Source organism: Sebastes umbrosus, chromosome 7 (genome assembly GCF_015220745.1).
Source record: "Sebastes umbrosus isolate fSebUmb1 chromosome 7, fSebUmb1.pri, whole genome shotgun sequence".
NCBI lineage: Eukaryota > Metazoa > Chordata > Actinopteri > Perciformes > Sebastidae > Sebastes > Sebastes umbrosus.
In genome coordinates, this window is record NC_051275.1 from 10,273,482 (window position 1) to 10,298,832 (window position 25,351).

Sequence of the window (25,351 nt, forward strand, 5' to 3'; positions counted from 1 at the left end):
GAACACCAGAGGACCCTGAATCTGCTGACTCTCTCCACTAGTAGTCCCATTGATTGAGATGGAAGGCATGTCCTTCTCTCTGTCGCTTCCCGTAGTATACAATCAGTTCCTTTGTTTTTGCTGACGTTGAAATGGAGGTTGTTGTCATGACACCAAGATGCCAGAGCGTTGACCTCCTCTCTGTAGGCCGTCTCATCGTCACTGGTGAAAAGGCCGACGGCGGCCGCGTTGTCCCGCAAAAACTTGAGTTCCGGCACACTCCTGATGTAATGTGAAATATGGCCACAAGATGGAGACCGTTTGTTTAATATAATACTGGTTAATATGACCTCTTTCATTCACAGGTCAGACGTGTACCACATAGATTGAATCATTAAATAAGGGCATGCATACTGTAATACTGCATAACATGCACAAGCGTTCTCTTTGGTTACTATTTATTATTGCAAGCTGCATGTTGAAATACATTTTTTTCTATTCAAACATGTTCTCGTGACTGGGCCAAACTCCGAGCAAGAATGGGCGACATATATCTTATTCAGAAAATTCACTTCTTTAAAGTCAGTCTTGGAAAATCATTAGAAGATTGTCTGCTCTGTGACTTAACAAATTACCCACAACGCTGCGAAGGCCTCGCTCACCGAGTATCGCCTTTCATGTACAGGCTGTCACTGAAACATGCAAACTTCACATACATCCTGTGAGATCTAAACACACCAAAGTCCTTAATCAGTCTCTTTATAAACATCCACAGGCCGCGGGTAAGAGGACACACTCTTACTTTACCCCGTGAGCACACACATTGGCCACTGTGATGTGGCAACTCCTGTGCTGCTAGCAGATTTTTCTGTTGCAGTTATTATTGTGGAGCAGAGGATTACAGCTGCTTTTAGCCACAATACACATACACCCAGTAAAAATATAAGCTTGCTGAGGCTCCTCTGTTTTTCAGTTTCATTTGAACACCCGATTCTGATTCACACAGCGGAGGCCAGCGTGTTATCACATGCTGTCCTTTCCTCATTGTTTTTCTTTGGGTTTTGAAAGTTTATGAGATGTTTCTGGGTTGTGTTTTTTCGCAGGGTTTTAAGTAAGCATTGAAGGTGCCTTGGTCTCTGGCTCTTGAGTGGTTGTGAAGTGTTTGTGACAGTTGCTAAGCCAACACCCTCTGTAATGGCCTGGTAGACTACGAACATACACATGTTCACACACACTTTCACACACTCGTGAGATGGTGGACTTGTGACTGGTTGCATGAATGCTGACAGAGCTGTTTAGGAGATGTAGATTACTGTCGCCTTCCACTGGAGAGGTGTCATCCACCACAGCCTGATAAGAGGCAGACTGTGGTAGACTAATTGTCTGTCTGCATACGTGTTGAGATGAAATTACCTGCATGGGAGAGAAGTGTCAGTGGATGTGCTGAAGACCTGGAGCTGCAATACAAAAAGTTCATAATCCTGTCCTAGACTTGTTGAGATGTTGAACACGTGACTTTAGATAGGACATTAAGTGCAAGTATCATGATAGCAATGCATTTTTTTTAGGATTTTCTGTCCCCTCCTAAACAAAGTCCTTGACTGTTTTCTTCAGTAATTTTTCACAAAACCTATTTGAAAGTTTTAAAATTGACAGAATGTAGTTTGACGACGGGACAGGATCTGTGCTAAGATCAGGCTTCTATCAACTGACAAATTGGTATCTTTATCTCCCTCAAGGATTTCTAGAACATAAATACAAATTTGTGGTTTTAAGAAGCTGTTGTTCTATGATTCTGAGGAGCTGACACAGATTCTGGTGTTTACGTTAAAGATTTTCACTGGTAAGTGTTTGCTATTAAACACCAATGTACTGTAGGTGCACGGGACATTTTTCAGTGTGAAATCATTTCATTTTCATTTTGCAACAATGGGGGAAAAAATGTGAAATTCATGACCAAATAACAAAATTAGAAATCAGCCAAATTCTAGTTAAGGAGATTATAGCTATATGTCTTTTAATTAAAACAAGTTTTTGTAGATATGTTGCATTTTACTGCCTCCGCACGGAGGATGTTTTCAGGCCAGCTGTCCATCTGACCCATTCTCGTGAACGTGATATCTCAGATTTCTTCAAATTTGGCACACACATCCACTTGGACTCAAGGATGAACTGATTAGGATTTGGTGGTCAAAGGTTACTGTGACCTCACAAAACACGTTTTTGGCCATACTCAAGAATTCATATGCTAAATATGACAATTTCACACACATCTAACAGGATAAAACAATAAATTGATGACAATTTCATTTTAAATTCAGATGGATGTTGATGATTGATCACAGGGGCACCATTATGACATTTTTGGTGTCAATATCTTGTGATATTTTGACTGGTGGGTGCTGTGAGTTTGAGTGCAGTAATGGGAAGTAAGTTACAGCTATTACCTCCTACAGTGTTGACAGCTTACTTTTGAATCTTTTCTAATTAATTATTTCTATTCCATGCTGTTTAAACTGTGTCCGTGGATATATCATGGGGATGACAGTTTGACAAGAGAGATAGCATAATTGCAATTATTTGATGAAAATGTTAGAAGTAATTCATATCTGTCTCAAACTTCAAGAGTGGACATGGATGCAGCAACTACTGTGTTTGATTAAAAAAACAATTTAGATTTAATGATGAATAAAACTTACCAGTCCTGCATTTCAGTCTTCTTTAATTCCATAGGGAAGCACATTTTAGTTGTTAAAGTCCTTGACAGTTGAATAACAACAATTGACCAATCCCCCGTTTGGAGAGCACAGCTGAGTAATTCAAATACATTATGGAACAGACAAATATGCAAAAATAGCCATTAGGCTTCAGAGTTGGATAACCAGTACATTACTTGACAAGATGTGTGATAGAGAAGATGCAATATACACAGCTGATCCTTACTTGGTTTTATGTGTAGTTTCACCAGGTCAACTGACTGTGAGGGAAAGAGTTTGAGTTCATTTGTAGACATGCCTCAAATACAAAAAGAAGTTTATTTTAGTTTGTTTTGCAGCTCAACATTAAGCAGTGCCGCATCACTCTAGGCCTGAACACTCTTATCCTTTTAGCACTGCAAGTTACGGAAGCCCATGAACGAGCACCTGTTACTGTCCGATCCCTGAAGCACCTGCTCCCTTCAAAACCTCCAATATGTCCAGCACTGTGTTGGTGAGCGGCCTCACTTGTGAATATGCCCCAGATATCTGTTCACAGCTTATGGTATTACATTTGAGAGATTAAAACAGAAGAGCAGACACTGTGATTCCACAAAAAAAAAAAAAACATCCGAGGCCACAAATGAAATGAATATAATGAATAACTGTGTGCAGGGGGAAAACAACTTTGTAAAAGCAATTTGGCATATTGCATACGCTGGGCCACTAATGTAATGGTGGGAATGTTGTTGATGGCAGCGGATGTCACACAGAGCCATGTAAGGCGAGGATGAGCGGCGGGGTAATGCACAATAACCCGGCGCATTAACCTCCGGCCCTCCCCTCTTCTCATTTTAATCCAGCAAATTCCATTATTCCCCCTCGCAGGTCCATTTGCTTGTACAGGAATCCTACCCTGCTGCCAACCTCCTTTTATTCCTGCTATCAGTGCTCGTATAACCTGCTTGTGTCTCCAGTGTTAATCTACCACCGCTGGGCCTCAAGCACTTTGAATAAAAACACAGCTCCAAATCCGCCACTTTGAAAAGGCTACTAATTGCACAAAAGAGCGATCATCCCCTCAGATGGGTTTAAAGTCTTCAAACAACCAGATTAAAGCACTAGTAAAGTGATAATGCAGGTTTCACTGTAATTTAACGCATAAAAGAATCACAAAAGTGGGGCATTCTGCGCTCAGAACAATGTGCCATTACACACGCTAGACACTGCCAAGAGCCTCACAGGGCATTGACCTAATATACTGTCATCACATGTGAACACATGAAGCATAAACCGGACTGGGCAGACACAACCACACATCCATTTAAATGCTTTACACTGTGGCTGTATTTCCTCTGTAGTAAAGAGCAGACATGCAGTAAACTTTCAAATCCTCTTTAATAGGGCAACCTTTATTGTGTATCCTTAAATGTAATTTGAAGCCTGCGCAAATGTGCTGGAATGCACTTGTTTGGTCGGTGAAGCAGGTTGATGAACAGAAGTTTTAGAGGGAAAACAAAAAACAGCCCTTGTGTATTCATCAACCGTAAAACAATCAAACACTTGAACAAACAGCTACTGCTAATGTGTTTTCCATGTCTCTGCTCATTATTATGTGTAATGGTGTATTTTATAACACTTAAATAATTGGCTACGTGTTGATAGGTCTGGGTATCGGGCTTCAATACTATTGGATACCGACCAAATTGTCAGTTACTCGTATAGCCTAGATGTCAGAGTGAATGATGATGTGAAAATGAAATGGCAATTGAGTCTATTTATCAGGCTGGAAATGTGTATAACAGCCTTGAATATTGAAAACTGTAAAGTACTTTACACTGGCAATGGATGCTTGGTCAGAGTCTTAGTCTTAAAGGTCCCATATTGAAAAAAATTAGATTTTCATGTCTTTTTTATTATAAAGCAGGTTTAAGTGCTATACAAATACTGTTAAACTATCAAAACACTCAATATACGGAGAAACACACACAGCCCGTATTCAGAAATTGTGCGTTTGAAACAAGCCGTTAGGATTTCTGTCCATTTGTGATGTCACAAATATACAACATTTAGACCGTTACACAGTTTTAAACATTAACATTCTAAATGTGTCCCAGTTTATTTCCTGTTGCAGTGTATGTAAATAACATCAGCTGACAGGAAGTAAACATGGACCCAAGCTGTTGCCTAGCAACGCAATTCCGTTGCAATTCTGTTGAAATGACCTAAAACAGAGCGTTTCAGACAGAGCATGAATACAGGTATATTCAGGCTGACAGTATGAGGAAAATAAAGTGTTTTTTGAACATTACAGCATGTAAACATGTTCTACTAGAAACACAAAATACAATTATGAACCTGAAAATGAGCATGATATAGGACCTTTAAATCTTAGTCTGCTTATTCTTGGATTAAATATTTTCCGATCAAAATAATTATTTGAGCTAATTGTAGACTGTGTTTTATGAAGGCAAAGTACTTGTACTGCTGCTTTGTGAAAACAAAATTAAACAATGATGCATTGTAGACTTAAACATCTAAACTTGTGTATCATGTTAGCACTATAGCATCAAAACATTTCTGACAAACCCAACCCACACAGGCAGGATTTTTTTTTAGAAATACTAAGGTCATAAATCCATAAAATGTGAACATGCAATCAAAAACAGAAGGTAATCTTCGGAGATTGTAAAATGTTGCTGTTGGAAACACTGGTGAGAGGGTTTCTTTCAGATTGGGACTGATGCATCATGGGTTGCTGCCCTGTTGGCTCTGTCACAGTACGGGTAGGCAGCTCGTTTGCATTGCGATGCCACTGAACCTTTTATTCTCTGCCCAGTAGATTTTACTCTGCGGTTTGGCTGGAACTTCAACCAACGGACCGTCCCTTCTCCCTCCCTCCCTCCCTTCCTCCCTTCCTCCCTCTGTCTCTTTCTATGAAAAACCAGTTTACCGCAGTTGGAATTTATTTATTTTTCATACAGTGTGTGAACAAATACATGTTTGTCCTTGTGCTTGAGTTGTTCTGCAGTAATCTCCGTAGGCTTATATCCTTCGTGGTTATTCCACACCTTTTTTTGCTGAGTACAGAAAAAAAAGCATAGTTGTCCCAAGGTGTACTTATTGAAGGTAGCATTTCCAGACACACACTTAACACCAGACAGCGAGAGACAGGAAATGATGCCCCTAAAAAGTGACACCTGTGAATGCAGTAGGTCATGTGGCCACAAGTAGACAACATCTCTGGATTGCCTAATGCCTGAATATGTGGCGTATGCTTAACTTTAACTCTGTCTGTATTGTTGAGTGCAGAATGGTTCTTTTCTCTGATGTAGCCTATCAGATATGTGAACTTCTACATTACCTTAAATCCCAATATTTTCTTTCAGTTGTCAGGGGAAGCCCAAGAGCTGTTCTCAGTGCGCCATGGTCCTGTGCGAGCTGCCCGCATTCTACCAGCTCCTCATATCAGTAAGTATCTTCAGTACTTCAGTACCTTAACCTTGCCTAAATACTGAGGCTCTGATCACTATATCTGCATATTGTTTTAAATTGGTAATATTGCCGACCTCCCACTAGAGACTTTTAGTTGACTATGAGGCTACAAATGCTGCACCCTCAAGGCTTTCCCTGTCTGACAAGTCTACATTTCAGGTTTTTCTTTGTTGGGGTATTTAAACTACAAATCATAATAACACTCTTGTCAGTTGAAATACATTTTTATATTTTTTTCATATGAGAAGATTGATGCCACATTGTATGGGATTACTGGAAATGGGGACACCACTGTCCAAAAAAAAATAAAACATCTGTCAACCAGCTACTCTAAAACTCATTAATTGACACATTATAGCTGCTTTACTTCGTACAAAAGCCAAAGGACCACATCGCAGCATCTGTTTTGCGACTATACAGCTCCAAGGCCGAATAACAAGAACTACGCCTTGAACCAGGCAGAAGCTCTGCTGTTTTCACCTCGTCTCACCACATGAGAACATGTGAGAACACTAGATTTATCTTTCTAATCCTCAAACGTGGAAGAAGTACCTGTATGTACTCTTAAACACACAAGTGTCTTTTCAGGATACATTTACAATGTCTGTTGTGGAAAAATCACATCTACTTGATTTGGTTAACTTGGTTTTGGCATTCAAGGTCGACACTTAAAATTACATTTTGTATGGCACATCCTAATGCAGTTTTGGGTTGTGGGCATTTTAAGTGGTGCTTTATCATTAAAATTAAAGAGTGCTCCATGCAGCCTCATCCTAATTATGTTTGCCTGTCAGTGCTGGCAAGCCTCTGAAGTCAGCGCTTTCTTGCTGCCAAAGGTCTGCTGGAAACATCTCACTGTCTATAACACCTCTAGATCTATCTTTCCTCTTTAAGATTCTTTAATATTTTCTTCAGGTAAACATACATACATTTATATAACAACAACAACAAAAAACTTTTTTCCTTTTTCTTAGGGTGGTGACGTCATAAAATATGATAACAGACATTCAAAGCTTCATTCGGAAAACTCGATAGAAGCTTCGAATGTATACAAAACGACACATGGTACAGCCCTAATTTTAAGAGTTTGGAGGACAAACATTACCCACGTGGAAAATCTGTTCACATCCCTATTTTTTTGTCATTCTAAAAAAGCAAAATACTACATGTTTTTTGTGGCATTTCGTAATTTTCTAACTCAAAAGAATATTGTTAAAATTTATTTTATTCTTTCTAGTTGATTACTTGTGGTTTCTCATATTTTATTTTGCCACCATGACTAATAATTGATCACAAATTCAGTTTACAGGACACTGCAAAATGTGTTGTCCCAGTCCCAGTAAATGTCATCAGTTGCAGTTATTTTTTGTAATCTCAAACAAATGTTCAGTAAACACGCCCAAATCCTTCTGTTTTTTATAGAAATAAGTGATTTCAGCTTGTTTTTTAAAGAAACAATGCACACCAAGATGTGTCAAATTATATATTAAATTGTATGCTTTCCACAACTGCTTAACATCTTAATCCTGTCTCCACTTTTTATTATCATATTAATTTAATTTAAAATGTCACAACAGTTAAAGTGGTGACAGTGGTGTTTCACTCATTTCAGACACTGGAAAGTTGAATGCAGTATGAATAACAGTGTTCATATCCTCAAAGCTATGGTGCAAAATGGTTTAGTGGTTCCACTGAGTCGATCCTTTCCAGACACAAAGTCTAAATTCGATTTCTGCAGGTGTCTATCAGTGCTGAGAAAAAAACTGCCATATATCCTCTCCGGTTTGTGCCATTTTTTTTCGGTGAGAAAATCGCCTTTTTGTTCTCCCACCATGTTCCGGTCTTTTGGCGGATTTCAACAACACACAATGGCAGCATTTGAGGAGCGCTGGAAGTAGATGAAAGCAAACCACAGTAATAAGAAGCAGCAGATAGCCCCAACACATGAGGGAAGCAATTCTCTCAGCAGAAAATAAATATGAATTGTACTACTGGAGGGAAGGGACACTGATTGCAATCTGCTAGGACGCAAACAGTGTTGCACTGTGGTGAGCCATTAAAAGGCCAATTGTCTGGGATGCGAGGCCGTGGGTGGGCGGACTTAGAAAGACCCGAAAATAGGTGTTGATTATAATAAGGCAAGGTTCCCCTTTCCTAGAATAGAGAGGGAAGTACTGGTTTTCCAAAGGGAGTAAATGTGTTTGACCACATCCTCTCTGCAGTTTACAACCTGTGATCTTCCGTTGTCTTGGAAAATGAGGCAACACTGTTCCCTTGATTGATAACAAAAGAGCATTGAGAAAAATGTGAATACATATATATATAATAATATGTACTGTAGGTCTTTGAGCTCTTTTTTCAGTGGAGGTCAGATTGAATGTCCTCACAATAGAGCCACACTTGGGATGCTCCCACACTCTAAAAGTAATTCTATGAAGTTTAACAATAAGTTGTCTGTAATATTTGATACCATGTTATAGTATTATGTCCAACATGCAACCATCCTCCTCTGTTACACTGAAACATGGAAACATCCACATGGAAGTCAGCAGTACTTGCTTCAATTACTGTCCATTACAGTAGTAATCAAATCAAAGTCTCTCTATTCATCAAATGTTGCACTAAGTCTCCAAAAGTCATATTTATGTTACGGCTCAATATCTTGACTGGGAATTATGTCTGATGACAGAAACATGAAAGAAGTAAGGACCCTGTCTGGAGTGTTAAAGGCTGGTAGGGAAGGCGCATTTGCTCTCACGCCATACCACAGGAACTCGGGCTGATTACTGTCAAGCCTCAAATTACAGTCCTCTAAAGGGTAACATCTTCAATTTAAGCACCCCCATCCCCTCAATCCCCCTGATCCTTCGTCCGTCTTCAAGAATGAGACAATCAGGGAAAATACAGGATCAGTCCACTTAATGCAACATGTTTTCTCTTCATTTGAAAAAAAAAAATATGCCTGCTGGGTTTTTACCATGCTGTAATTCTACCCTGAAACCCCCAAAACAAACAAGGAGATCGAACGCAAATCGTACTCCCTTTTGCAACGTTCAGGAGATTAATCCAGCTCATTTCTGATCTGTCATTTTTTTTTAAATCATATTTTTCTCCAACTTTTTATGGAGAAAGTTTCCTTTGAAAACCTCATACAGTGGAGGATCAGATAAGGGTAGAACACCAGTGTTTACAGTATGTGGATGCCACCTTTGGGCTGGTGAGGATAGTTGTTAACTTGTAAAATATAGCCTGATTCTGGAAAAAGTCTCCTTTTCATCAAAAATAATTGCATTACAGGACAAGAGTAGTAATGTCATCTGCATGTTTCCTGTCAAAATAGACTGCCTGTTGAATGAGGGTGGGCTGCACTAGAGGCCTCACATATTCGTTTAAAGAATGTCCCTCTTTGTTGTGTGCAGATTATTCCATTTCTCATCCCTCTTTCTATGACTCCTCTTCCTCCTCAGGTCCTCTGAAGACGGACAGTTTTGACGACAAGAGGCCTCTGCTAGGGGTGTGCAAGAGCACGGGGTCTTCTGGGTGAGTTCACGCATCATAACCCAACAGTATCTTATATGTTTTTTAACCATGTAGCACAGAATCAACCAGTTACGATATGAGTTATGTCTGCAAATATATTTGGCTGGAATTGAACTTGTGAATAGTTTGAGGCAACTACTATACATCTTTATTGTAATTTAGGCCAAATGGAGTAAAATAAACAATAGAAACAATACCACGATTTCCCCCAATACATATAGCAACTGATGTAAACATGCCTTTATCTGAAGCATATGATTTGAAAAAAACAAAGAGCACTCAAATGAAACCACGAAGGACGCTGCAGGTAATGTGTAATGAAGAATAGGAGTTTCCAATTGTGACAGAATGGGTCATTTTTAAGTGAACTGCTCATAAGAGCAGCTAAATAAACCAGTCACTAGTGTTAGATCAAGTCCTCTCCATACAGAAATTAGCTGACTAGAAGGCTGTGTTAGACAGAATAATAAAGTGGTAAACAATGGCCATTCTTGCTGAATTCCAGTCTAGTAATTAAGCACATTTTGTAATTATGACTTTGTGAGTGAGGTGTTCAACAACTATACTTAACGGTCTGTTCTGGTTAAGCTCTTGCAGAAGGTAGGGATGTTCAAATACATTTTTAGCCCTGATCCCGATCTTCTTAGTCTTTTAATATTGGGGATCTGCCAATACAGAGTCCAATCCAATACTTGTGTTACCTAAATGTTGATTAAGTAGTTATTGGACACATTGAACAGCTGCAGCATACTAAATCTGACACAACTTAATGTCCTGATTCATTACATTACATTTATTTAGCTGATGCTTTTATCCAAAGCGATTTACAACTACGTGCAATTGCATTCAATCATGTGGTTACAACCCCAAAAATTCCAAGAATCATGCAAGTACATAAACTTAATTAAATATGCTGAACTAATTCAAGTGTTACATTTAGAGACATTTTTTTTAAATTGTATTTATTTTTAATTTTATTATATTTTATGGATCAAGGTGCAGAAGATCAAAATGAGAACAGAACATGAGTTGGCAACTGTGGCTCAGAGGGTAGAGCAGGTCATTCACCAATTGGAAAGTTGGTGGTTCGATCCCCGGCTGCTCCGGTCACATGTCGATGTGTCCTTGAGCAAGATACTTAACCCCAAATTGCTCCTGAATGTTGTGAATGAGTATTTAGATTAGATCCTGATGGGCAAAGTTGGCACCTTGCATGGCAGCCTCTGCCATCAGTGTATGAATGTGTGTGTGAATGGGTGAATGCTGACATGTTGTGTAAAGTGCTTTGAGTGGTTGGAAGACTAGAAAAGCGCTGTATAAATGCAAGTTTATTTACCATTTGTTAGTCTGCGACGGAAGATGTGTAGAGTTTCTGCTGTCCTGATGTCAATGGGGAGTTAGTTTTACCATTGTCGAGCCAAGACGGCAAACAGTCGTGACTTTGTTGAGCGGCAGCCGGGCCCCCTTCGTCGTGAGGGAGTAGCAAGCCAATTGGCAGCAACAGAGCGTAGTGGACGGGCAGGGGTGTACGGTCTGACCATGTCCTGGATGTAAGATGCTATAGAGAATGAATCTGCAGGAGCAGGTTGTCGCAGAGATATTAGCAGCGAAGGACAGCTGGTCATCCAGTGTCACACCCAGGTTCCTTGCACTCCGAGTTAGGACAGTTCTTGATGATAACGAAGAGGTCTTGGATGCGAGATGCCTTCCCTGGAAGGAAGAGCAGCTCAGATTCAAAACTATTAGGTTGATATAAGCTTAAATTATTGATATGATTTGAATGGAAGTTTAACTGGAAATTGATGTTCATTTGAAATAAAAATTTGATTGTAGGACTTTTGCTGCTTTTACTGTGCGGTATTAATGGTTTTACTTCAGATCACGTGCTCTTTGGTGGAGTTTGTGGTTTCCGAATTAGAGGAGAGTTTGAAGATGAATCTCGGACAGATTCAGAAAAGATTTTGAATCTAATTTTATTGGTACATTTGTTCAGTAATTCGAGCTGTGTTTTTCTTAATGGTGTTCTGCTGATACAGACATCAGCTCAGAGCGGGACTGTGTTGGACTATCTGCAGAGCCCATGACTGCCTTACAATGTGATGGATGTCATTTGACAAATGTTTTAAATATTCCACGGCCAACATTTTAATATTATATATATTATATTTAATTTTGACAACTCTCCACTTTCATGAAAGAAGTGTTGTCACCTTTCAGTATAATGCAGTACACCATCACTAACTACGACCTCAGTAGTAGTGGGAAGTGTTTTACTCTTTGCAATGTTATGAAGTACAAATCCTACCATCTGGAAGTAATTTTCTGTTAATAATAAGAAGCATCAAAGGACACCCAACTTCTTGTTATGAACCCTTCACATGCACCCAACTGGAGCTGAGCCAGTGATGTGGGCTTAGTGAGTGTGATTCATGGATTTTTAGTTGCACTACGGTTAGCATGCGAGCAGTACCTGGACACCCCATAGGCAGACAGAAAGGAGATTAAACAGATGTGTAGATTCCTTGGATTCTCAGCGGTTGGGACTGGGAATGTCATGTCTTTGTTTAGTGAAAGAAAGTGAATTTAAAAAGTGACAGACCCCGAGGCATCTGGTACTCGCTTCTCCATACCCGGCCCATACACTTCTCTTTTCTCCCCCACTCCCCCATTTACTTATGCTCCTCTCCCAGAGCAACACAAAATTTAACTCAATATATCCTCCCTGGGAAATGAAATAAGGAAGTCTGTCTTCAGCTGGGCCTTGACGGAGACCACCTTCTTGATGTATTCCAGGGACTGCCGCCCCTGTCTCTTTGACGCTGTTACCATTGCTTCTGCTTTTCCTATGTCCTCACTGACACTGAGAGGGCAGCATTTTGACGGTTTGGCGAATCATCCAGGCGTCGCTCGACACTAATGCTGAAAACATGCACTGTGTTGAAAAGCAGAAACCCTGACCTCTGGCTGAATGGCACCGCCTGGTTCTTCCCCCTACAAAAGTGCTTGGTAAATAACACTTTGGTTAAAGACAAGAAGGAAAAAGGCTTCCGGGTGCGGCACAGTACTTTCCATTGGGCCTGTTCATAAACTTACTAAGGTCCTCACACAATTTTTAGCATATAATCATTTTGAAATAACAGCTTTTGTTAACCACCAAAAAGGATGCCGTCTTGACACTTAAATGAAAAACAGATTGAAGTCTTGGCCGCTACAGCGGTGCTGGTTTAGATGTTGGTTCAGTCAGCTCTAGGCTTAGATTACAAGATTTGTAAATTAAAGGAAAACCAGGGAAGGGAAAAAGCATGTGTGCTGAAGCCCTGTACTTGTGGATTTCTAGCCAGGCACACTCCACTCCATTTTATCAATGGAAAGGATTATGCCGTAAGTCCAAACAATGTATGGATCCAGAGATTTTCTTGACAGTAAAGCTACACGTCCCTTTCAGTCTCTGCACCAGTGCCAGTGGGCTTTAGGAATTAGTGAAGAATGCTGGTGCCATTGCAGACCTTGGTATGTCTGCTCACATTTCTGGAAAGGATTTGTGTTTCCTTCCCCTACTTGCTGTTATTATTTTCATTCATTTTGATTACATCCACAGGTATTAAAAATTCTGGGAGACTTAAGGCTGCTCTCTCTCAATGAATGTAAATTTTATGGCCAAAACAGAGGCAACTTAACCACCCACCGTGTTTGAGAGCACACACTTTTTGGGCAAAAGTTCAGTGATGAATAAGCGTGCTTTGTTCTCCAGAATTTGGGAACCGTCAGTGACATTTCCAACCTCCAGCTACCCCCTCACAACATCTCCAGATGCTGAGAGGATGTGGTCCTTTTTTTCTTTTAACCAATATAGTCCTCGTTCACCGTGCAGATTACGACTAGATGTGCTATTTTGGGATTCTGAGCAGATATCATCGTCACTTTTTAGGCCATGGATACTCTTTTTTTTTCTTCTAAGGACTGCTCAATCACTTGTCTGCTCCATGTCATGAATGTCACCACCGTCATCTCTGTCTCATACTTTTATTTTTTTAAGGGGTTTCCATTCGCCAATCCCAAAGGCTTGTTGTACATTCTAATGTTTCCAACATATCATTCATGATGATCATGATGATTGAAACTGTGGAATCAATAGCATTTAAAGTGTTAATCATGGGGAACTGTGAAGTAGGAAGTCTGTGTTGTGGATTTGGCAACACTTGTGGTCACTGGTGGCGTCAAGTTCATTTTGATATATAGAGATCCCATCGTTGTTCCTTTTGAAATAACGGTGTAATTTCCACTGTAGCAGCAATGTCACGGTGCCTTGTCTGCAGGAAATACTTTACAAGAAGAGAAACTTGTGTACAGCCACAGCCTAGGGATGCTAATTTTGAATTTTTTGTTCTAACCAATAACCGACCCTCGTTAACCGATTATTAACCGTTAACTGACAAGATTAGTGCATTTCATGCAGCGGTGCTGTGGTTTTATTGCCTAACAAGCCGCCCAGCTGCAACAATAAGCTGATGCACAAACAGGTTAAATCCATAATTTATCACCAGCTGCAGTGTATGAGCACGAAACAGACAACTGAGTTCCCAGTTCACCCGTCAGGGAGAGTAACTGTAGCAGCCACGATGCTGCGTGCATTGTCGTGAACACGTGCAGCCACTTTTCCGGTAAAAGTCTCCACCGCATCATTTAGTTTAGCTGTGAGGTTGTCAGCTGTGTGTCTGCCCGACGTACTCTGTCAGCGCGGCGTAATGTTAGCGAGTGTCCGACAGACCGCTGCACGGTGGTGCAGTGGTTAGCACTGGCGCCTCACAGCTGGAGGGTTGCAGGTTCGAATCCGGCTTGGGACCCTTCTGTGTGGAGTTTGCATGTTCTCCCCGTGTTAGCGTGGGTTTTCTCCGGGTACTCCGGTTTCCTCCCACAGTCCAAAGACATGCAGGTTAGGTTAATTGTGGACTCTAAATTGCCCGTAGGTGTGAATGTGAGCATGAATGGTCTGTCTATATGTGTCAGCCCTGCGATGGACTGGCGACCTGTCCAGGGTGTACCTTGCCTTCGCCCAATGTCGGCTGGGATCGGCTCCAGCCCCCCCGCGACCCCTAACGGGATAAGCGGTTGCAGATGGATGGATGGATGGATGGTCCGACAGACCGTGTGTGTGGCGTTATAGCTGTGAACGTAGCTGTAGCAGTGTGTGTACAGTTTATTTGTCGGTAAATAGATGCTACAACTCCTCAAGACCCGAGCCAACTTCCTGTATCTGTAACACAAGCTCAGACTCACTTAAGGTGGGCTGTTAAGGTGGACCAGCTATTCTCCTTTACGTGACAAGCAGCTCCTCTGAGTTTTGTTCAGAGTTTTTTCATTATTAATATTTCTTTTAACAGTTTAAGCATTAATCGGTCCAAATTCTTAACGGTTAAACGGTTAATTATTAACATCCCTACCACAGCCATAAACAGACGTGGCATGGCTACACTGAAAACACATTGAGGACTTTATTTAGAGGATAATACTCTAAATCTGTCCTTTTTTTTCTTTTAAAAATACAAGACAAGATTAATAATGTCTCGTATTAAAGTTGGAATGAAGTGATTCATCTCTAAAACAATTTTTTCAGCTGTAGTTATATTTTAAAAGTAAGCTTAAATCCTTCTCCTAATCCTAAACCTGTGACATAGCTAAATCAGTAAGGAGTTTTTGCCTAAATCCAGTCAGCTCAAAAACCTGTTTATGTTCTTACAGAAATTAAATGTGACAATTTTATAGAGCAAGCTTGTAATTTTATAGCCCAATTAACATGGCATACACTGTCTAAAGGCAGTAGACTGGTGGAGTTGAGTCTCTCCGTCTTTGCAGTTACATCTTAGAACTCACCCAAAAAGTCCCCACCAGTATAACAGTTCCCCTGTTGCCACGATAGGTATTGGACAGTGATGTAGGGTACTGCAATCATCCTGTCTCTATGTTTTCTGTCTTTGAGAGGACTGACGATATCCGTACAAGCTAATGTGCTGCGATTTGGAAGTTCTACCCAAGCATGAATAATGTGTATCTGGCTTATAATAATGGCAGCAGGTCATATGTACTTTCATTGTTCAGTGCTCCAAACGAGCTGTTCGTTATAATTTTGGGTGTCACCTGCCAGCTCCTGCCCCCTCACATTGGTAATAATCAAAGATATATGTGCTGCAAACATAACTTCATCGTCCTGAACACCTTTATTTAAATCTGCTTAAAGTCCTGTAGTAAAATACGCAGGCTATTAATTACATGGTTGCAAGCAGCAAATTCCACTTAGCTCTCACACACACAAACACGTTTGATGGCAAAAGCCCATTGTGGCACTAAGCCCTTGTGTTTCAGTGCATTTTCATGACAGGTTTTGCCCCGTGGACAGGATGTATCCCTCTTCTAAAGTGTATGAAATGGAAATCATCAAGCTTTTGTATAAAACGATCCACCAGATTAAGGGGGATTTGGAGAACTGATGCTTTTTATCCACCATGAGGTTATGGTGTTCTTCATTGTCACATTGTGATTACACAAGGGCACGCAGGCACACATACACGCACACACAAACACTCTCATTCTATCCAGTATCCAAGCCTACTGTGTGGTAGATGCTACCTTCAGTAACTTAGGGAAGTGACTGTATATATTTGATTTGCTTGTTGTGAAGCTGTATTGATTACTCAGGGCTCGAAATACTTTTTACTGTGTTACGACACTGGCACATGTTACTTTTACAATTTTTTATTTTTTTATCTTTTTATTTTTACCTTTATTTATTCAGGGGAAATCCACTGAGAGCAATGTTCTCTTTTTCAGGAACACCCTGATCACATTCATGCAGTTACACATTCACACCTGCAAGCTGCCCAGTACAACCACAGTCTGATCTGGCCATTGAGCAGCTCCACTGGAGCGTTTTGGGGTTATGGGCCTTGCTCAAGGGCACCTCGGTGGTGGTAATGAGGGAGGGGCAAGCGCTGCTTTTTCACTTTCCCCACCCCACCCAGGTTTATCCCACCGGTACAGGGGATTGAACCGGTGACCTTCCACTCACGTATCTAACCTTTAGGCCACCACTGCTCCAATTAAATGCATCACATTTTTTTACCTGCACCAAAACATTTTTTTTTACATCACCATTTGGTGCAATTGTCCTTCTTTCTTGGCACATTGCCAACTTTTCAATTTAGTTTGGAGTGAGATAGTAACATAACTTGGTGGGTTTTGTGGGGCAGAAATGTCATGTTCTCCACTGAAAAAACGGTTTGATGAAATCGTTCCCAGACCCTTTTGTCATGCCCCTGCGTGGAAATGAGAGTGACTGTAATCTGGTCTTCCACTTCCCATTTTTCATTGCCCCACACACGCACACGTTCATACACACTTGTTCAGCGCATAGGCTGAGCTTCGAGGCTCAGGCTTCACTCAGGAGCGTTTGTTTTGACTTGCATGTCTGTTTTATGTCTGTCGAAAATGTGTTCTGCCTCGCCAGTTTTCCCCCTTCAAATAGGAAGTCAGATTAAACTCAGTAGTACTGGAAGCAGTGCACATAAACACACCCGACAAGCTGAATGATTAGTAATGACTTTTCAAACCTTTACCACAACCCCATTCCCGAAACCAGGCCTCCGTGGTCAAAGCAATTAATATTTTATTTTACTAGAGTTTAAACTTTCCCTTTCTCTTTACATTAAACAAAGTATATGGCAGTACTAATGTAATTTTTTTCAGATGTTGGATGAAAGATAAAGGGAGCATTGGCTTGGTGAAGTAATACTGGTGGTTCCTTAGCAGGGCCAATATTTATCTAGTGTGCCAGAGTCGGAATCAGTCTTAGCAAAAATCATTGGATACATTTTTGGTCCTACTACTGGTGTTGGAGTAAAAACTAGGAAATTAATCCCATCTCTACCAGCATTTAGGAGAACTCCAGAGGTAACCTAACTGTTTGGAGATGGCGTTCAGAAAGCAATATTCTGTGGGAGGAGGGATATTCACTGATGGCAATGAGCTTATTATCGATCAATCTATCATTTTGGTCCAATGACTGTGGTGATCCCACAACCTTTTCTCTAGCACCACCAGCAGGTTTACATTTTTGGTTCAGAGTGAACTGTCCCAACAACTATTGGAGGGATTGCCATGCAATTACAGATGTTCCTGGAGCGCAGTCTTAATTACTTTAATTGTCCCCTGACTTTTCATTCAAGCGCCACCAGTAGGCTAAATGTTTCATTCATCCAGTGAAATACCTTAACATCTACTTGATGGATCGACACCAAAGTTTGTAAAGACATACGGTTCCCACAGCATGAATCCAAATGACTTAGGTGGTCTCCTGTCCTCTAACACCACCATGAGGTTGACATATTCTAGTAATATTTCTCAACAAATATTGGATTGATTGCTGTGGAATTTGGTACAGCCATGTCTCCCTTGAATTGTAATAACTTTGGAGATCCTCAGACTTAGTGCCCTCATTGAATAAAATTTAGATTTCTCACATCGTGAACATGGTAAACATTTACTTTTGTCATTGTGAGCGTGAGATGTTAGCATGGTTAGGTGACACCGTGCCTGCGTACAGCCTCACAGAGCCACAAGCATGGCTGTATATTCTTATTTGTCTTGTTTTGAATGATGTTTTTCGGTATGCAAAAAGAACAAGAACATGCACTCACTGCAAAAAAACAAGCTCCCTGCCACCCTATACGGCACAGGGAAAATGTAGGTGTGCAACAGTGATGATTTAGGTCTGTCACAGCCAAACATTTTGGCAGCAATAAATCAAACATTCATCACTCTTAGAAAACCCCAGATAATGCACAGATTCAATGTAAAGTTATGGAAAACAAGCTACATTATTACAAATGGTGGCACATGGCTCGCAGGTTCCTAAAGTGAATAGCTTACTGGTGAATGTCATTATGAGATGTATGCTTTTTATATTTGCATGTATAACCCAGTTAGCTTAGTCACCTATATCATTTGGCTATCTACATAATGCCTGCACATTTTTAGCGTTTAGATTTTACCACTATCTATACTCCAAATTGCAACTGTCAGGAAAACTACAATATGTCATCGTAATTTCTATTTTATGGGTGAGAGTGTCGTAAAACAGTGGCATCAAAATCTCTCCAAGGAGTCAGACCTTTTGTTAAGTTTAAGCACGATTCATAGGAGTGGTTCTGAGACATTTGATAGGTATGGGCCCTGATTCCACTTAGTTTTGACCTTGTTCCTTACCTATTCTCTGAGCTAGGATACTATGATAGTGCATACATTTTTGTAAAGCCTTAGTAACTGATGATCATTAAGACATTTGCATTGTAACACACAAATATTGTATCCTGGCTTCAAGCTGTCCTCTATCCCGTAACCTTTATGCACGAGCAGATACAAGGCAAAGTTAACTCTTCACATCTCTAGATACAGCTTTGAGATGTCAAAGCAGAAGAAAGAACTCCTCCATGACCAGATGTTTCTCGTGTCAAGTGCTTCTACTTAACTTTGACAGAAAATTGGCACACAAAGCGAAAATTGCTAAAATGGGATCTAATGCAGCTATGGTTTGGGTAATGAATATTAATACCCACTTCACTGCTGACAAAGGCAGAAGGAATAAGCTGGATTTATGGACTTTATATACATAAATTCCCATGTTGAATTTAATATTATTGTTACATTATTTATTGTTGGGTAGTTCCTAAATTTGCAAGTTGATGTTTTTTTTTTAAACTCTTCTCTTACCTTTTTTGTCACCAGTACAGTCAGATTTAATGGTTTTGTTTGCTATTTCTCTTACTTTTAGCTAGAATGCGGTGCTTTAAAACATGAAGACACACAAACACACAGGGCAGTGTGTTTCCAAAATGCTGGCCATTATATGTGCGGTATTAAACAGTGAGGGAAATGTATTTCTGGCTGCTCTGCAGACAAGGAAGTGTGGTTGAACTTTTTACCCTAATTACTTTCCTACTAATGCCTGCAGCTTGCCGGAATCACTGTGGCTCCCTCCAGGCCCCTATCAGGCTCTGATGTGGCCAGCGTTTGTTGTGTGTGTGTGTATGTGTGTGTGTGTGGAGGGGGTGTCTAGGTTTGAACTGAGAATGAGAGGAGTTTGAGTAAAAAACAAAATAAATAGCAAGAGGGAGTACGGAAAGAAGAACAGTTTTTCTTTTTCCAGTCGTCATGGAATTGTAGATGCAGATTTGATTGTCCCTGCATGGACGGGAGTTCCTTAAAGTGCAAAGAAAATGTGCAAATTTGAACATAATAATTCCATAGCAACTGGGTGAACTCCATCTTTTGATAAAGTTAATGTAATATGATTCAAAGCTCCAGAACAGCTACTAGAGATTATGAGATTGATTATGAAATGACATGTTCAGTGTCTGTTTCCAGGGTCAAAAATCAACTTTGAATGTAGTGCCAATATTTGCCCTTCTCGTTGCAGTGAAGACTTTGTGTCACATTGTTTCGACACTTTTTCAGAAGCTGTTCTTTTCTGCCAAGAATAAAAGTCCAGTGAGAACTTTGAGTACTTGTTGAATGTTGACAACTTATTGGATATTGGCAAAGTTAATCTTAAATTTCTGGTTTTGTTATTCAAAAGTTCCTATCAGTGGAACCCTAGTGGAAATACAATTCCTCGGAAGTCCAACAGTCTCCAGTTGGAGCATCAGTGTTCTCTCTTTCAGCAGAGCCAGCCTGGGCTTTCCAAACCGAGGTTGTATTTGTTTAGCATTTCCACAGCATGTAATTGTCGTTCGTATTTGGGGAGCTTGTAAAACCTCGCACCAGACGGAAATGTGATGACGTTCCTTACTTGTAAATGAATTTATTTGCCTGCTTTTTAATTCCTCCTCAGGCTTCCATCTATGCTTTCCTCAGCCACATGAAGTCTTGTGGTTTTGATCCTCTGGTTTAGTTCACGTTCATAAAAAAGATGTGTGCAAATTTTCTCAGTTAGAGGGAAAGTGCTCATGGAATAAGCGCAGCATTGATGTAAAAATTTAAATAACAGATGTCAACATGTTTCATCGGAGGAAGTACACATACTAGATTGATGATAATGGCACAATAATAAGACATGCACCATCCCTAATGGTCCTTAATGACCATTGCAAACAGCTGTATATCTAAAATTAAGACTTACACTTGGTTGTAAAAGTCACATTAAACATTGTGTTGTTAGGAGGTTGTCCAAATCTGGTACAGTGCGGCACAGTAGTATGACAGAAAAATGACCCAAACAGACAGGTTTTACTGTAGAGACAATCCAAAGGGAGATGGATTCAGCAGGTGTCTGGTTGCTTTACAGCATAGCAATATAGAATTTGAAAAATCCAATATGGGACCATTTTTTTTGTACCAATGCAAAATCTTTTTAGCAACACTAGCACAGGTATGGCAATGTTGGTAACTGGTTGTTCATCCATTTTGGTTCAGACTGAATATATCAAAAAAACATCACATGGATTGCCGTACATTTTCTACAGATACGTCTATTCCATATTCCCCAAGGTTGACATCTAGTAGATGGAAAAAGTTAGTACAGACATTCACCAGAGGATACATTCTAATGACTTTGTTGATCCCCTTACTTTTCACATGATGTCACCAGCAGGTCAAAGCTTAGTACTTACCTAGTAAAATGTCTCCACATCTACTCATTGAATTAGCACCACATGTTTTTCAGATGCTCATGGTTCTCTGAGGATGTTTCTGATGATTTTTTAAGAAGGGAAAGGCAAGCAAGTATTAGATGGACTGCCATGAGATTAAGACATTCATTCATTCCTCAGGATGAAGATCATCTGATTTTTCATGTAGTGCTATCATCTTGCCAAAGTTGCATTTGTGTTTGATCAGCTGTATTTGCTGTTAATTAGCAAATGTTAGCATGCTAACATGGAAAACTAAGCTGGTAAACATGGTAAACATTGCTTGTAAGTACAGCCTCACCTAGCCGTCTGTTTTAACAAAAGAAGCCAAACTTCTCAAATTATTTTACATTTTCTCTTAACATAAAACTGCCATACAAGAACTTTGCCTTGATGTTGTTAAGTTTTTTTTTTTTTTTTCAATGAATAGTGCTCTTCTTCATGACATCACATGTTGCAACAATGGTTTAACTTAAAAGTATAGTCTCTCTGACCATGTTCTATTATCATTTTGTATTTTGTCTATTATGTATCTGGCAGGGCCACTCCGTTTTTTCCTTAATTTCTTTAGTAGCTTCTTGTCCTATCAGAGGAAGTAAATGAGCCAAGCCTCCTTTCCTCCATCTCCCTCATTTTGTATCCTTTCAGACCCAAGGGCCAGTTTGAGTAATAGTAATTGACACATTGATCTAATAGGGCCATCGTAATAGGCCTGTTACTGAGCTGGGGAATGGTGCTCGGCGTCACCTTAACATGTGCAAGGACTGACATCCCGCCATGATCCATAATGATAATTGTGATTTAGCCTTGCTTTCAACCTACGCCCCAACGTCCCCGGCATCAGGAAATCTTATTACATCTGACCCTGCATTGCCTCCATTAGAACTGGATCATTTGTTAAAATACTGCAAAAGCAAAACAATTGAACCCTGTGCCATTTTGATTCTATAATAGCGGGTTATCATGGTCCCTTTGAATCAATTCCAGAGGCCCATTTTTCGGGATAGAGCTTTGAATTAGATTGATCGGACTCTGATAATGCTGAAATCGATGATATAGCCGCCTAAAAGTAAATTATCGTTGAGTGAAATTTTTGTATTTATCTTAATGTCTGTGCTCTTGATTGTTAATGGTAGCTGTGCTCGCAGCGTGTGGACCTTTGAAATGTTGACGGAGACGTTAACCATGAGGACGGAAAAATGAATCAGGGATTGTTCAAAACTTTTTTTTTTTCTGTGGCGTCTCTTTTATCTTCTCCAGTAAGCATTCCCTGGGAGGGAGGAACACACTTCACACACACACACACACACACACAAAGAGTACATGTGCAGTCCTTGGACGATGTTTTAATTCTGGGCTTAGTGATCTCAGGGCTCACTTGGCGCTGTTACTGTCCAGCCGCTGGCTTGGGAGACGTGCGGTAACCACACTAGTGTGTATCTGTACTTATAAATGTCTGTATGTGTGTTCACGTATGTGCACATGTGACACATACACTCCCAGCGGGCTTAGCTCATGTATCAGTCATCAAGATGGTTGTTGGATATTGTTGCGGCAGTCATTTTGTCTTTGATCTCTGGGTGTGTGTTCCTGCCTTTGTCTGCGTTAAGAGAACTGAATTTTTGTGTCAAAGTACTGCCTCTGGTGTTACCTAACTTATTAACTGATTCTTTGACAGCTCCGCACACAGTTTCAAGGATTCAAGGATCTTTTATTGTCATTCTAACAACACAGGTTTGCACAGTGGAATGCAGTTGTAGTCCATTTATGCTTCACAAGAAAAAAAAAACAAACACAGCAAATACAGTAGTGCATTCCTGTAGTGCATCTTTTGAATTTGCATGTAGAGGAATGGAAACAGCAGCAACAAAACCACTGGTGAATTATCTGGGCAGATGATATGGCCAGCATTTTAATATAAACAATTTGACATCAGGGAAACGTTGTCCATCAACTTTGACTACGTTTTAGCACCAAGCATCATTGATGTAAACACAGAGTCCGCCTCCCCTCGTCATGTTAGCTTAGCTCCCATCCCAGCTCTCCTCCCTCTCTGCCCGGGTCGGTCAACTCCGCTTTCGGTGGCGTTTGTTCCAGCAGGTCTGGCTGGGTAGTCGGAAGATGCTGTGGGCAGTGATTGTCTTAATCCCCACACTTCCTTCGCCGATGTTGATGCGAGTATCACTGTCATAGGCCATAGATTGTAGTTTGTAGATTAAGTGTTGGTTGTAGCAATTTTAAGGACTTAAAAAAAAAACAAGTTCCAGGCCAGAAAAAGTTGTAACTCTGGCTTAACTTTTGCTCTCTCAGTCCTAGAACCTGGTTCTCCCTCAAGGCCTCTATTAAAAAGCACCCTCTTACAGTATAGTCAACCAGTTGTAGTTCCGACTCATCATTAGCCAATACATACAGCACAATTTCCACAAGCACCAGTCTGCAGACACAAACACTGTTTGGCATTTGCTGTCATATTGAAGAAAGGCTTAATACTTGTAAAGCATGTATAACACTGCACAAATACACAAAGACCAAGTCAAAACACCACGGGAATGGGTGGAAGAAATGAGGGGTGAAAAGAAGGGGAAGAAAAAGTTGGAAAGACAGGCTGGTTACTCTACCATCGGGCCCATTTAGAGCTCCCTCCATTGGAAAACTTAAGTCTGCCTAAAGCATGGTGTCTAAAATGCAACCTCCTTGTTCTATTCAAAGACAAAAAAAAGTTATTGATTGATATTTTGATATTTATTATTGCCTTAGATTTTTCCAGATTTTTGATACAATGCCATTCTGTAACAAAGTGCTTTGGCCAATCAAATGCAAGTGTACATTCCAGGTAAAACACTTTGTTGCATTTGCTGTGTAGCTGTGTGCTAAAAGGTTCACTAAGCTGTAAACAAACTCGTTGTTCTTATTTTTCCCCTGTTTGCCTTTGGTTCTTCACTCAGTGTGTGCATGTCTCAGAATTTTGAATGGGAGAAGCAGATCTCTTTCCACCATATCAAATAAAAGGAGTAATGATTGGGAAGGCAGACGGAGCTTGACAGTAGAGTCGGACAATGGAACATGGTGTGCTGCAGGAATATTCAACATGACTGAGGTCATTTCTGTCTTGTAGTGGATGAAAGTCTTCCCATTTTGAGCTCGTCATTTGAATAATGTCCAGATTTCCCTCGGTGGCTTGGCAACAGCTGTCCGCTTTTTAAATGTGTCGTTTCCTGATTATGACTTGCACAGGCTCTAGTCTGCAGGAAGGGACTGCAAGTAACTGGGGCAGAGGTAGAGCGGGTTCGTCCAAAATTGCTCCTGAAGGCTTTACCGATGGTGTGTGAATGAGTATTTAGATTAGATCCTGATGGGCAGGTTGGCACTTTGCATGGCAGCCTCTGCCTCATATGAGTGTATGAATGTGTGTGAATGGGTGAATGCTGACATGTAGTGTAAAGCACTTCGAGTGGTCGGAAGACTAGAAAGGGGCTGTGTAAATGCAAGTCCATTTAGCATTTACCATGACATTTTGGTCAGACATGGATGTAAAATGCAACTTGACTAGTTGGCGATGAGGCGGTAATTTTAGTTCTTTAGTTGTAGTGGTTGTGAAATCAGTTTATAATTGTACTGTACCGCACTGTCCTGCAGAGCTAACAGCTCATTGTAACATAGGTTACATTTAGTTTACGTTCAGTAAAAAAATGAGTATTGGGAAAAGGTAAATTATAAAATTATCATGATGTGTTCAAATGTAATCTTGTAAAATGTATTTTCGGGGCGAGAAATGTAATAAATCCAGTTGTTTGAAGCAGATGTTTTCACAGCAATATAAAATAGATAATAGAGGGAATTATGATCAGTTTCATTTCCTAACACTAGCTCAAAGTGTCTATCGTTGTTGTTGTTTTTTTTTACCATGGTATTGAATTAGGTATTGAGAACATGGAATCTGACTGGTATTGGTATCTACTACTA

The 25,351-nt window shown here is 40.3% G+C and overlaps 1 protein-coding gene across 3 annotated transcripts in view; it reads left to right on the forward strand.

Moving 5' to 3' along the window:
- Positions 1-25,351, forward strand: part of bcas3 (BCAS3 microtubule associated cell migration factor) — a 355,427-nt gene that overhangs the window by 7,924 nt on the left and 322,152 nt on the right. For all 3 annotated transcript variants that reach the window (XM_037774551.1, XM_037774554.1, XM_037774552.1), the window contains exons 6-7: positions 6,065-6,146; positions 9,638-9,710. In XM_037774551.1, the coding sequence (XP_037630479.1) occupies positions 6,065-6,146; positions 9,638-9,710 (155 nt within the window). The remainder of the gene's footprint in view (positions 1-6,064; positions 6,147-9,637; positions 9,711-25,351) is intronic.